The sequence below is a fragment of the Oncorhynchus masou genome, chromosome 15, assembly GCF_036934945.1.
Source record: "Oncorhynchus masou masou isolate Uvic2021 chromosome 15, UVic_Omas_1.1, whole genome shotgun sequence".
Taxonomy (NCBI): domain Eukaryota; kingdom Metazoa; phylum Chordata; class Actinopteri; order Salmoniformes; family Salmonidae; genus Oncorhynchus; species Oncorhynchus masou.
Window position 1 is genome coordinate 57,757,011 of NC_088226.1, and position 14,465 is coordinate 57,771,475.

Here is a 14,465-nt window from a genome sequence, read left to right on the forward strand (position 1 = left end):
GTGTGTGTGTGTGTGTGCATCTATCAGTTACACATACATGTCAGTACTTACACGCAACCAGTAGGTCACATGGAGGAGAGGTGTTGTGCAGTGAGGTGTTGCTTTATTTGTTTATTTAAACCAGGTTTGCTGTTCCCATACACTATATAAGATGGAAGGGAGTTCCATGCAGTCAAGGCTCTGTATAATATATATTTTTTATTTAACCTTTATTTAACTAGGCAAGTCAGTTAAGAACAAATTCTTATTTACAATTGTACGTTAATCATTGGGAAGCAAGTACAGGGAGTGAATTTAATATACAGTATAAACCAATTTGGAACAAAACAAGAAACACGAGTAGCGTACAGACATGAAACAGAAACAGAAACAGAGTCAGTAACGCCGGAGGAAAGAACCAAGGGGAGTGACAGATATAAGGGAGGTAATCAGGAAAGTGATGTAGTCCAGGTGAGTGTCATGAGGCGCAGGTGCCTTGTAACGATGGTGGCAGGTGTGCGTAATGATGAGACAACTGGCGACAACGAGCGCCAGAGAGGGGGAGCAGGAGTAGACGTGACAGACGGCCTATACTACTGTACGTTTCCCTGAATATGTTCTGGTCCTGGGGACTGTAAAATACCCCAGGCGGCATGTCTGGTGAGGTAAGTGTGTGTGTCAGTGCTTTGTGTATTTGGAACTTGGCATTTGAAATTTTCAACACATGAATGTTTCTTATAAAAACAAGAAGTGACACAGTCAGTCTTTCCTCAACTCTTAGTCAAGAGAGACTGACCTGCATAGTATTACTATTAACCCTCTGATTACAATGGAGAGGAAGACAAGCAGCTCTGTTCTGGGCCAGCTGCAGCTTAACTAGGTCTTTCTTTGCAACACTTGACTATATGACTGGACAATAATCTAGATAAGATAAAACTATAGCCTGCAGTACTTGCTTTGTGGTGTCAAAAAAGCAGAGCATCTCTTTATTACAGACAGACTTCTCCCCATCTTTACAACCATTGAATCTATATATTTTGACGATGACAGTTTACAATCTAAGGTAACACCAAGTCATTTGGTCTTCTCCACTTGTTCAACAGTCATGCCATTCATTACCAGATTCAGCTTAGGTCTAGAACTTAGGGAATGATTTGTACCAAATTCAATGGTCTTAGTTTTAGATATGTTCAGGACCAGTTTATTACTGGCCAGCCATTCCAAAATTGACTGCAACTCTTTGTTAAAGGTTTCAGAGACTTTATTAGCTGTTATTGATGATGCGTATATGGTTGACTCATCAGCATACATGGACACACATGCTTTGTTTAATGCCAGAAGCAGGTCATTGGTAAAAAAAAAAAAGAAAAGAAATGAGTAGAGGGCCTAGAGAGCTAACCTGCGGTACACCCACACTTTACATGTTTGACATTAGAAAAGCTTCCGTTAAAGAAAAACCCCTCTGAATCCATAATATGGCAGAGGTTGAAAAGCCACAAGACATACATTTCTCAACAATAATGGTCAATAATATCAAAAGCTGCACTGAAATCTAACAGTACAGCTCCCACAATCTTCGTATTGTCAATGTCTTTCAACCAGTCATCACCTTCTCTATAAGCAGATGATTGTGGACTACAGGAATACCCCCATTTTCATCGTCAGGGATGTAGTGGAGCAGGTTGAGAGCTTCAAGTTCCTTGGTGTCCACACACCAACAAACATGGTCCAAGGACACCAAGACAGTCATGAAGAGGGCACGACCAAACTTATTCCCCCTCAGGAGACTGAAAAGATTTGGCATGGGTCCTCAAATCCTCAAAAGGTCTACAGCTGCACCATCGAGAGCATCCTGACGAACAAATAAATGGGCAATTAAGCCAACATGCTACTGCCTGAACTGGAGCTGGGCATAGAGAGAGAGATAATACATCCCACTCTCAGAAACCCTGTGGAGAAGACCTCTGTGTCTGCAAGCTAGTATTCAGAACACTTTACTTTCCCCACATTTTGTTACTTTACAGCCTTATTCTAAAATGTATTAAATATACTTTTTTCTCAGCAATCTACACATAATGCCCCATATTGACAAAGCAAAAACAGGTTTTTAGAAAACATTTCCTGTTTCCATTGATCATCCTTGAGATGTTTCTACAACTTGATTGGAGTCCACCTGTGGTAAATTCAATTGATTGGAAATGATTTGGAAAGGCACACAACTGTCTATATAAGGTCTCACAGTTGACAGTGCATGTCAATGTAAAAACCAAGCCATGAGGTCGAAAGAATTGTCCGTTGAGCTCAGAGACAGGATTGTATCAAGGCACAGATCTGGGGAAGGGTACCCAAAATGTTCTGCAGCATTGAAGGTCCCAAGGACACAGAGGCCTAAATTGAAGACGTTTGGAACCACCAAGAGTCTTCCTAGAGCTGACCACCCGGCAAAACTGAGCAATCGGGGGAGAAGGGCCTTGGTCAGGGAGATGACCAAGAACCCAGTGGTCACTCTGACAGAGCTCTAGAGTTCCTCTGTGGAGATGGGAGAACCTTCCAGAAGGACAACCATCTCTGCAGCACTCCACCAATCAGGCCTTTATGGTAGAGTGGCCAGATGGAAGCTACTCCTCAGTAAAAAGCATATTTCAGCCCGCTTGGAGTTTGACAAAAGGCAGGGACTGGAACACTAGTCAGGATCGAGGCAAAGATGAACGGAGCAAAGTACAGAGAGATCCTTGATCAAAACCTGCTCCAGAGCTCTCAGCACCTCAAACCGGGGTGATGGTTCACCTTCCAACAGGACAACGACCTTAAATACACAGCCAACACAATGCAGGAGTGGCTTCGGGACAAGTCGCTGAATGTCCTTGAGTGGCCCAGCCTGAGTCCGGACTTGAACCCGATTGAACATCAGGGGAGACCTGAAAATAGTTATGAAACAACACTCCCCATCCAACCTGACAGAGCTTGAGAGGATCTGCAGAGAAGAATGGGAGAAACTCCCCAAATACAGGTGTGCCAAGCTTGTAGCGTCATACCCAAGAAGTATCGATGCTCTAATTGCTTCCAAAGGTGCTTCAACAAAGTACTGAGTAAAGGGTCTGAATACTTATGTAAATTTGATATTTCAGTTTCTGATTTTATATACATTTGCAAACATTTCTAAAAATCTGTTTTTGCATTGTCATGAATGGGTATTATGTGTAGATTGATGATAACTTTTTTTAAATATATTTTTTAATAAGGCTGTAACATAACAAAATGTGGAAAAAGTCAAAGGGTCTGAATGCTTTCCGAAGGCACTGTATATAGTGAAAATGACTTCCATGATACATAGTAGTGTAGAAACATCCTTTTTTTGTATCTTACCACAAATTTCAAAGCACAACGATTCTCCATCTTGGTTTTACGTGGCATTTGAGTTTGCCATTGTGAAGGTGCCAAAGTTATCAGTGAACATTGAATTTGTCTTCGGGATATTTTTCACAGTAAGATATTCAATCTATCATGATGCTTTGAATGTGGGATGTTTTAGTGCATTGAGTACAAGACATTTTAAGAAAGTTCAAACTTATTTAGTGTATTTCTATACAATTTAAAAACTCTAAAAGGCTGTTTGGAGAACAGAAAAAAACAAGCAAAAATTACCCTGTCCGATATCAATCACACTGGTTGCTGTAGATCAGTCCCCACAGTCGATCTACAAAAACATAGCCTATTAGCTTTACCATTTTGCCAAAACACATGAACTCACATTAACTCAGCACCGGTATTAACGGTATTAAAAACTATAATGGTACACATACATAAATCTGTTATACATTTGCTTTACATAACTTTTTTTGTTGCAGTTTTAAAGCAAATGTCCTGCAATTCTACACATTTTGCCATGGCTTATGCCAAGTTTCATGTTTGAAGTTTTTATTGTCATGGCACAAGTACGGTGAAATGTCTTTCTTGCTTACTCTTTCTCAACAATGCAGTAATCAATATTAGTAGTGCTATAAACAATTAATGTAGAAGAAAAACACAAGAAATGGAAATAAAAAAATAAGAAAAACACAAGAAAGTAAGTAGCTATATATATACAGGGTCAGTTCCAGGATTAGTTCCATTACCCTATTTACAATGTGCAGTGATACTGGAGTGGTATGGTCAGATACTGTATGTATAAAGGTAAGGTGACCAGGCATTGGGATATGTGATAAACCAACTACCAGCAGCGTATCTAATGATTTTATGTAAGTGTGTGTGCCTGCTTGTAGAGTCAGTATGAATGTGTATGCGTGTTGTGTGTGTGATCAAATGAAGTGTGTGTGTATGTTGGAGTGTGAGTCTGTGTGAGTGAGTGTGTATAGAGACAAAAGTAGAAATAAAATAGAAGGGTCAATGCAGATAGTCTGTGTAGCCATTTTGTTAGTTATTTAGCAGTCTTATGGCTTTGGATAGAAGCTGTTCAGGAGCCTGTTGATGTCAGACTTGTTGCTCCAGTACCACTTGGCTTGCGGAAGCAGAGAGAACAGTCTATAGCTTGGGTGGCTGGAGTCTTTACCAATTTTATGGGCATTCCTTTCACACTGCCTGAAATAGAGGTCCTGGATGGCAGGGAGCTTGGCCCCAGTGATGTAGTGGGCTGTCCGCACCACCCTCCATCGCTCCATGCGATCAAGGGTGGTGCAGTCGCCATTACCAAGCAGTGATGCAGCCAATCAAGATTCTCTCAATGGTGCAGCTATATAACTTAGTGAGGAATTGAGGGACCATGCCAAATTTTGTCAGCCTCCTGAGGGGGAAGAGATGCTGTCGCACCTTCTTCACGACTATTTGCATGAGTGTGGACCATTGTAAGTCCTTAGTGATTTGGACACCGAGGAACTTGATGCTCTCAACCTGCTCCACTGCAGGTCGATGAAGATGGGGGTGCGCTTCTAAATTGCACCTTGTGTACTCTACTATTGTAACACTCAACAGTAAGTTCTCCCGCCTGCGGCCCTGAGGCAGACCCTTTTGTAGTGTAACCACAACATTAAGGTGAGGTCATCTTGGCTCACAGGGATCCTACACGGAAAGGCAGTGTTCATATTGAGTAAATGGGTTAGCGTTAGCATGGGCCAAAACCTTCAAAAGACTTAGCCCCAGCTATTTATTATTTACCATGGGTAAATGTATGGAATAATTCCACTGAGCAAGGTGCTTCGTTCCTCAAGGTGAAAATAGATACGTTTAGCACTTAATGCATGTGGCCCAGGCCTCTCCCTCATATATCAGCTTAATATTATTGAGATGTTTTCAAATCCGATGATGGTGTTTCTCCTTGAACGAGTCATGCTTTTATAGCACTGCCCTGTCTTTAAATCAGACCTTTTGTCGGCCTGGGAATTGGACAGTAGAAAAAAAACAGATCAGTGAGAAAAAAATCGCAGTGTAAAAAAATGGTGATCTTGGACTCTTTAAAAAAAAATCTGGTGAATTGACTTGGAATTGGGAGGGAAGCCATGTTGTGGAGCAATAAAAAGGAGCTTCATTCCAGGTTACAGATGGCTGAGAGGGACGTGAAGGGAGGGAGATTGCTATGCATATTTGGGTAATCTTGTCACAAATCGATGCAGATCTTGGCATCTTTTTCATAAAAAGAATCATCCTGCTGCGTTATCATTAAAACAATTTGTTTAGATCGACAAAGGGTTCCATTTGGACTGAAACACTGGAGGATGAAAGGGGAGAAGGGGGGAGTAAATGGAAAACTATTCAGGAACATTTATTTTTGTCTCCTGCTCTTTGAACATAAACAACTTTTTAAATGTATGTGTGCCTTTGTGTGTACCTGTGTGGGTGTATGTGTTTTTGTGATATAAAGGATTCATTTGTATCATCATTGGATTTGATTTGTTTGCGAACTACGCTAGGTGCATGTAGCTGGTAATTTAACAAACACTCAGTAATTCAGGGAATGTTCTAGAAAGTTTGCAGGAGAACAAATATGTTGGTAAAGCTGTTTAGCTTGAAAAATAATATTGAAAAAGGAGGGAGAAAGTCAGGGGGAAAGCGTGACATAAAGGCTGTGATGACAGAAGCATCTAATCCAAAAAAGACCATTCTTATCAGGTTCTAGTGGATTACTATGAGCCTCCTAACCAGAAAGTCCTTCTCAGCCAGGCACTCTCCTCAGCTCAGGGTATGTGGATCAATAGGCCTGCATTGATCTCGCTCCTCTGTGGCTGGATCCACTTGGCCTGCCTCTTAGTCATGCACACACACACACGCACGCATAGGTGTGCGCTTCCACACACACATACATACCCTCCGACAGCGTGCACCATTCAGGCCATTCGGAATGTCTGATCGTGTGAATATGAGACGTGCGGGACTTATTTTTCTCCAGTGAGTAGCACTGAGTGTCAACCCAACTTGCATCCCTCTTGGTGCCCACCATACGCCATGGCACTTTAATCAGTATCAGGGAACAGCTGTTTGTGTGGGAGAGGGCCATGACACTTCAAGCTTGTTACCTTGTTGTGGTGACGCCAGTTCCACACACCAGGACTAACCTCTCTGTCTCTATTGTTTCTTCTCCAGATGACTCGCCCCATCCAGGTGAAGCCGGCTGACAGTGAGAGCCGTGGAGGTATTGGTCTTATTTTCTGACATCCTTTTTTATCTCTCATTCTGTTTCTTGTTTATGCTCTCTCTATTTTGCTCTCTTTTTTCTCTCTCTCATTTTTTATCTATTTTTCTCTCTTTTCCTCTCTCTTGCGCTTTCTTTTTCAATCTCTCTTTCTCTCCCTTTCTTTCACAGCCTCTCTCTCTGTTGCCTGTGTTTATCTAATTGATGCTCTGCGTATTCATTTTAATTAAGGAGACGGTGGTTGATTTTGCAGGGGACTGAAGGCAGCTAGTGGCTTCTGCCACTTGCCTGCCTGTCTGCCTGTCTATCTAACCCTGGCCTCCCTCTGCCAAGCACATTATCATACTACTGTGAATTAAAAAGTGATTAGTGCCCTACAATAGAGCCCCCCCCCCGACACACACACACACGCACACACACACACATACAACTCCACACACACAATCTGTTTGCTTAAATGGAGGTGTATGTTCTAGACAAGCGAGTATAGGGGGAGGCGGATGAGGGTGGGAGCATGCATAGCTTGCCAAACAGTAAATAAAATTCACAGGGCCCTTGCCAAGATCCTCATTTACTTGGCCTTAATTTTGTCATCTTTGATCTCTCTGGTCTTTCCTTTACTCTCCACGGATCTGCATAGATGTTAATGTGATGAAGGGAGGGAACATCCTCTAAGTTTTCGTGGGTGGGGGGGGGGGTGTTCATACTGTGTGACAGTGTGTAGTGACAGTGTGTGATGAAACGAGTGCTATGGTGCTCTGTTCTGAAGAGCCTTGTGAGAGGGAGAGGTTCTCCATGCCTCAGTTAGTGAGAGACAGAAGGAGAGAGAGAGACAGACAGAGAGAGGGAGAGAGGCAGACAAGGAGAGAGAGAGAGAGAGAGAGAGAGAGAGAGAGGCAGACAAAGAGAGAGAGAGGCTGACAAAGAGAGGTAGCGAGGCAGACAAAGAGAGAGAGAGAGAGGCAGACAGAAAGAGAGAGAGAGAGAGAGAGAGAGAGAGAGGCAGACAGAGAGAGAGCCCAAGAGAGGGAAACAGAGAGAGAGAGAGGGAGGCAGACAGAGTGAGAGAGGGAGGCAGACAGAGTGAGAGAGGGAGGCAGACAGAGCGAGAGAGTGAGGCAGACAGAGTGAGAGAGAAGCAGACAGAGAGTTGGAGAGACAGCGAGAGGTAAGGCAAAACAAAGAAAATGAGAGGAAGCCAATCATTCCCATGTCCCACTTCTGCATCAGCTTTACCTAGAAACCCCTGTCTGTTTGAGGTTAGGATAAATTAGGACAGCGGCAACTTGGCCGCCTGTCAAATGACGCAATGTTCAAAAGGACAGCCTAATTTCTAGAGATTGATTGAGAAAGGCCAAAACAGATAACTGGGCATGCTCATCTCCCAGCTATTTGTCCCTAGCCCCTCTAGCCCCCTGGACCACCTAGCTCCCCACCGCCACCTGGCTCCCCTGGTCTCTCTATCCCCCCTAGCCTACTTATCCCCCTATCCCGCGGCACCTCTGGCCCCCTGGACCACCTAGCTCCCCATCGCCCCCTGGTCTCTCTATCCCTTCTAGCCTACTTATCCCCCTATGGCCCTGGCCCTTCTAGCCCCCTGGCCCCTCTAGCCTCTGGCCCCCTAGCTGCCTGGCCTCCCTAGCATTCTAGCCCCTTACCCCCCCCTAAACCCCCGAACAGTCAGCGCTGGAGACAAGCAGGGGTCTTGTGCTGTCAAGATTGATGCCCCTTAAAGGCCCATTGATTATGCCATTGTGGTGGTGTGTGTTCGCATTAACAATGACACTCAGCTGTCTTTTTCAAATCAAATGTTACTTGTCACATGCTTCGTAAACAACAGGTATAGAATAACAGTGAAACACTTACCATGCCGACAATGCAGAGAGAATAAAATGAGAAATAATATAAAAATAAGAACACACGGAATAAATACACAGTGAGTAGGGATAACTAGGCTCTATACACAGGGTACTAGTACCGAGTCGATGTGCAGGGTTACAAGGTAATTGAGGTTCAGTGCCTTGCGAAAGTATTCGGCCCCCTTGAACTTTGCGACCTTTTGCCACATTTCAGGCTTCAAACATAAAGATATAAAACTGTATTTTTTTGTGAAGAATCAACAACAAGTGGGACGCAATCATGAAGTGGAACGACATTTATTGGATATTTCAAACTTTTTTAACAAATCAAAAACTGAAAAATTGGGCGTGCAAAATTATTCAGCCCCTTTACTTTCAGTGCAGTAAACTCTCTCCAGAAGTTCAGTGAGGATCTCTGAATGATCCAATGTTGACCTAAATGATTAATGATGATAAATGCAATCCACCTGTGTGTAATCAAGTCTCCGTATAAATGCACCTGCACTGTGATAGTCTCAGAGGTCCGTTAAAAGCGCAGAGAGCATCATGAAGAACAAGGAACACACCAGGCAGGTCTGAGATACTGTTGTGAAGAAGTTTAAAGCCGGATTTGGATACAAAAATATTTCCCAAGCTTTAAACATCCCAAGGAGCACTGTGCAAGCGATAATATTGAAATGGAAGGAGTATCAGACCACTGCAAATCTACCAAGACCTGGCCGTCCCTCTAAACTTTCAGCTCATACAAGGAGAAGACTGATCAGAGATGCAGCCAAGAAGCCCATGATCACTCTGGATGAACTGCAGAGATCTACAGCTGAGGTGGGAGACTCTGTCCATAGGACAACAATCAGTCGTATATTGCACAAATCTGGCCTTTATGGAAGAGTGGCAAGAAGAAAGCCATTTCTTAAAGATATCCACAAAAAGTGTCGTTTAAAGTTTGCCACACGCCACCTGGGAGACACACCAAACATGTGGAAGAAGGTGCTCTGGTCAGATGAAACCAAAATTGAACTTTTTGGCAAAAATGCAAAACATTATGTTTGGCGTAAAAGCAACACAGCTCATCACCCTGAACACGCCTTACACACTGTCAAAAATGGTGGTGGCAGCATCATGGTTTGGGCCTGCTTTTCTTCAGCAGGGACAGGGAAGATGGTTAAAATTGATGGGAAGATGGATGGAGCCAAATACAGGACCATTCTGGAAGAAAACCTGATGGAGTCTGCAAAAGACCTGAGACTAGGACGCAGATTTGTCTTCCAACAAGACAATGATCCAAAACATAAAGCAAAATCTACAATGGAATGGTTCAAAAATAAACATATCCAGGTGTTAGAATGGCCAAGTCAAAGTCCAGACCTGAATCCAATCGAGAATCTGTGGAAAGAACTGAAAACTGCTGTTCACAAATGCTCTCCATCCAACCTCACTGAGCTCGAGCTGTTTTGCAAGGAGGAATGGGAAAAAATTTCAGTCTCTCGATGTGCAAAACTGATAGAGACATACCCCAAGCGACTTACAGCTGTAATTGCAGCAAAAGGTGGCGCTACAAAGTATTAACTTAAGGGGGCTGAATAATTTTGCACGCCCAATTTCTCAGTTTTTGATTTGTTAAAAAAGTTTGAAATATCCAATAAATGTCGTTCCACTTCATGATTGTGTCCCACTTGTTGTTGATTCTTCACAAAAAAATACAGTTTTATATCTTTATGTTTGAAGCCTGAAATGTGGCAAAAGGTCGCAAAGTTCAAGGGGGCCGAATACTTTCGCAAGGCACTGTAGATACATTATGTGGACACCCCTTCAAATTAGTTGATTCGGCTAGTTCAGCCACACCCATTGCTGACAGGTATATAAAATCGATCACACAGCCATGCATTCTCCATATACAAACATTGGCAGTAGAATGGCCTTACTGAAGAGCTCAGTGACTTTCAACTTGGCACCGTCATAGGATGCCACCTTTCCAAAAAGTCAGTTCGGCAAATTTCTGTTCAACTGTAAGTGCTATCATTGTGAAGTGGAAATGTCTAGGAGCAACAACGGCTCACCCGTGAATTGGTAGGCCACACAAGCTCACAGAATGGGACCCCTGATCTGTCCTTGGATGCAACACTCACTACCAAGATCCAAACTGCCTCTGGAAGCAAGGTCAGCACAAGAACATTCTAGACAAGCTTTGTGGCAACAGTTTGGGGAAGGTCCATTCCTCTTCCTTTGTCATTATGGGGTAGCTTCTGTCTGGCCACTCTATCATAAAGGCCTGATTGGTGGAGTGCTGCAGAAATGGGAGAAACTTCCAGATGGACAACCATCTCCACAGAGGAACTCTGGAGCTCTGTCAGAGTGACCATCGGGTTGTTGGTCACCTCCCTGACCAAGGCCCTTCTCCCCCGATTGCTCAGTTTGACCGAGTGTGGCCAGCTCTAGGAAGAGGCCACTGTGTTCTTGGGGACCTTCAATGCTGCAGAAATGTATTGGTACCCTTCCTCAGTATCTGTGCCTCAACACAGTCCTGTCTCCGAGCTCTACGGACAAATCCTTCAACCTCATGGCTTGGTTTTTACTCTGACATGCACTGGTAACTATTGGACCACATATAGACAGGTGTGCGCCTTTCCAAATCATGTCCAATCAATTGGATTTACCACAGGTGGACTCCAATCAAGTTGTAGAAACATCTCAAGGATGATCAATAGAAACAGGATGCACCTGAGCTCAATTTCAAGTCTCATATCAAAGGGTCTAAATACTTATGTAAATAAGGTATTTACTGGTAAAAAAAAATAAAACTTTGCAAACATAGATTGATGAGCAAAACAATTAATTTATTCAATTTTAGAATAAGGCTGTAACATAACAAAATGTGGAAAAAGTCAAGGGGTCTGAATACTTTCCGAATCCACTGTAGCTGCCTTAGCTTTTGCCTGTATATGTAGCAACTAGTTGAGTTTGCCATCTATTTCTCCTTTGTCCTTTATGGACCACACCTCCCTACCTCCCTCCAGAGTCATACCCAGGGTGAGATCTTAATTAGACTTCCTGTTCTGGGGAGATGATGACACCAGGGATGGACCATGCACCAGGCCACTGGGGGACCGGGCTTTCCATCCTGACCGGGCTCTCCATCCTGTCCGCGAGCTTCTAATTACTCACTTAATCTCATTACGGGGAGGACAGATCACAGCACCTGGGCCAGACTGGCCGTTTGGGACTGACCCCCTCTACCGTATACCCGCAGGACCCCTCACCGCAAGGACCGGCGCTCACTGGTTATTAAAAATATATTTTTTTTCAATTAACTTGTTACGTGCACCAATGGTAAGAATGTCCAACAGTCCTCAACTTTGGTAGCCACTGTTGTAGCCATGCTGATAGTGGTTGTTTTGGGCAGAGGTGGGTAGATTACTGAAAATCTGTTGCTGAGATTGTAATTTACTGAAGTAATAATAAAATAGCCCTCTTGAGAAACTTCTCAAGTAATAGCAAAAAGTATGGGCTGAGTGTTGGGACGTGGAACTGGAGACAAGTGGGAGTGAAGGTGCTGGTCGGGGGGTAGAATGACGGTCCAAGATAAAAGTACAAAACAAACAAAAAAAATAGAAGTTTAAATTACACTACAAATGAACTGTTCAAATCCAATGCCTGTTAGCCTGAGGCTGATGCCACTCAAGCACTTGTACGCATGTACACATGCATACACACACTCACATTCAAAAGCACACATGTGCACACACACGGACACACGCACACACACGCCTTGCTGTTTTGTTGTCCGTGATGTCTTTTGTTTTTACATTGTTGTTTTCTGTTGTTGTTTTTTAATTTTTTTATATGGCGCATCGGGTGGGTGGTTTTTCAGGGGGGACTGTGAGTGTCTTGGATGGTTGAGGAGGAACTCTCGGGGGAAACTGTGGGGGATCTTAGATGGTTGGTGGCCTGGCGGTTGGGAGCATGGGTCGGTGGCTGAGAGGTCGCTAGTTTGAGTAACCGATTCGACTTGGTGGGAGATCTGTCAATGTGCCCTAGGGTAGGGCTCTTGACCCTGGTTGCTCCTGTGGGTCACTCTGGATGTCTGCTAGATGACTGAATATATTGTAAATGTTGAGCGGCTTCACTGCAAGTAGATTGTATGTTTTGAAATTCAATAAAAAATAAATAAAATACAAAAAGTGTTAAAAAAAAGTATCCGGTCAATAAAGTACTAGCTACAAATTTAGTTTGGTAATTTTTTACACCTTATGGTAAATTGTGACAGCAAACAAAAATAAGATCAATTTAGTGAAATTGATTTGATGTGATAGGCTGGACAGTTTCAATTATGGGCTTATTCCAAGTTGACTTAATATCTATCAATGTGCTCAATTTCATAAAACGTTAAACGGTACTCGAGACATTGAAATAATTTCACAATTTCAATAGCATTAATGAAAATTACTTTCACAATATCATTTAAAGTACATGTGATGGGGAATGCATCAAACATCAAGGTAGTTATTTAGGTAAAAATCATGTACACTGAACAGCAACATGTAAAGTGTTGGTCCCATGTTTCATGAGCTGACATAAAATATCCCAGAAATGTTCCATATGCACAAAAAGCTTATTTCTCTCAAATTTTGTGCACAAATTTGTTTACATCCCTGTTAGTGAGCGTTTCTCCTTTGCCAAGATAATCCATCCACCTGACAGTTGTGGCATATCAATAAACTGATGATTACACATGATCATTACACAGGTGCACCTTATGCTGGGGACAATAAAAGGCTGCTCTAAAATATGCAGTTTTGTCACACAACACAATGCCACAGATCTCTCAAGTTTTGACAGAGCGTGCAATTGGCAAGCTGACTGCAGGAATGTTCATTTCTCTACCATAAGTGTTTTAGTGACTTTGGCAGTTTGTACTACCGGCCTCACAACCGCAGACCATGTGTATGGCTTTGTGTGGTGAGCGGTTTGCTGATGTCAGCATTGTGAACACGGAAATACCGTGATGAGATCCTGAGAAACATTGTGAGGCCCATAGTATCTGTGAACAACAGATGCATATCTGTATTCCCAGTCATGTGAAATCCATAGATTAGGGCCTAATGAATTAAATTGACTGATTACCTTATAGCGGCACCAAACAAAGATGCTGGGAAATTAATATTAATGCTCAATCACATCCTTACTCTAGGAAAACAGAAAAGCGGCCGTTACGTTGTTACAACACATTGAGTCCTATTGGAGCCTCTGCTCTATGATGGGATGTGCAGCAGCATTTAAGTGGGCTGTGGGGGCCTGCTCTCCGTTCATCCCCTGCATTCCCTTGCGTCGCAGATATTAAATAAATTGATTTTATTTCACATGCAGGCCTGATGACTGGCACTGACTGGCTATAATAGCTGCTGATATTTCTTTTTGAAGGGCTGTTCAATGCTCCTCAGAGGATTTGGAGACCTTACACAGGATAAATCATCTCTAACCTCTTTGATTTCCACCTAACCCCCTCCCCAGTAGACCCCTGTGCCTCTCAAGACTCATCCTCACTCCTCCCCGCTACCCCTTCCCCTTGTTTCCCTCGGGTTTTTGTTCATACTCAGAGTTCCATCTCGCTGGTGAATTTTTTTGTCACCCCCCTAAATTTCTCAGCTTTACCCGGTGTTAATGTACAACCTATTATACCCAGTGATGTCTGTCAGCAAAATATACAGAGATCTGGTGTGACCACCATTTAACTCATGCAGCTCGACACATCTCCTTTGCATAGAGTTGATCAGGCTGTTGATTGTGGCCTGTAAAATGTTGTCCCACTCCTATTTAATGGCTTTGCGAAGTTAATGGATATTGGTGGGAACTGGAACACCCTGTTGTACACATCGATCCAGAGCATCCCAAACATGGTCAATGGGTGACAGGTCTGGTGAGTATGCAGACCATGGAAGAATTGGGACATTTTCAGCTTGTAGGAATTGTGTATAGATCCTTGCGACATATGTTATCATGTTCAACAT

The 14,465-nt window shown here is 43.1% G+C and overlaps 1 protein-coding gene across 5 annotated transcripts in view; it reads left to right on the forward strand.

The window, feature by feature from the left end:
• Window positions 1-14,465, forward strand: part of LOC135556534 (CUGBP Elav-like family member 5) — a 381,570-nt gene that overhangs the window by 205,891 nt on the left and 161,214 nt on the right. For all 5 annotated transcript variants that reach the window (XM_064989822.1, XM_064989824.1, XM_064989823.1 and 2 more), the window contains exon 3: window positions 6,553-6,601. In XM_064989822.1, coding sequence (XP_064845894.1) covers window positions 6,553-6,601 — 49 coding nt within the window. The remainder of the gene's footprint in view (window positions 1-6,552; window positions 6,602-14,465) is intronic.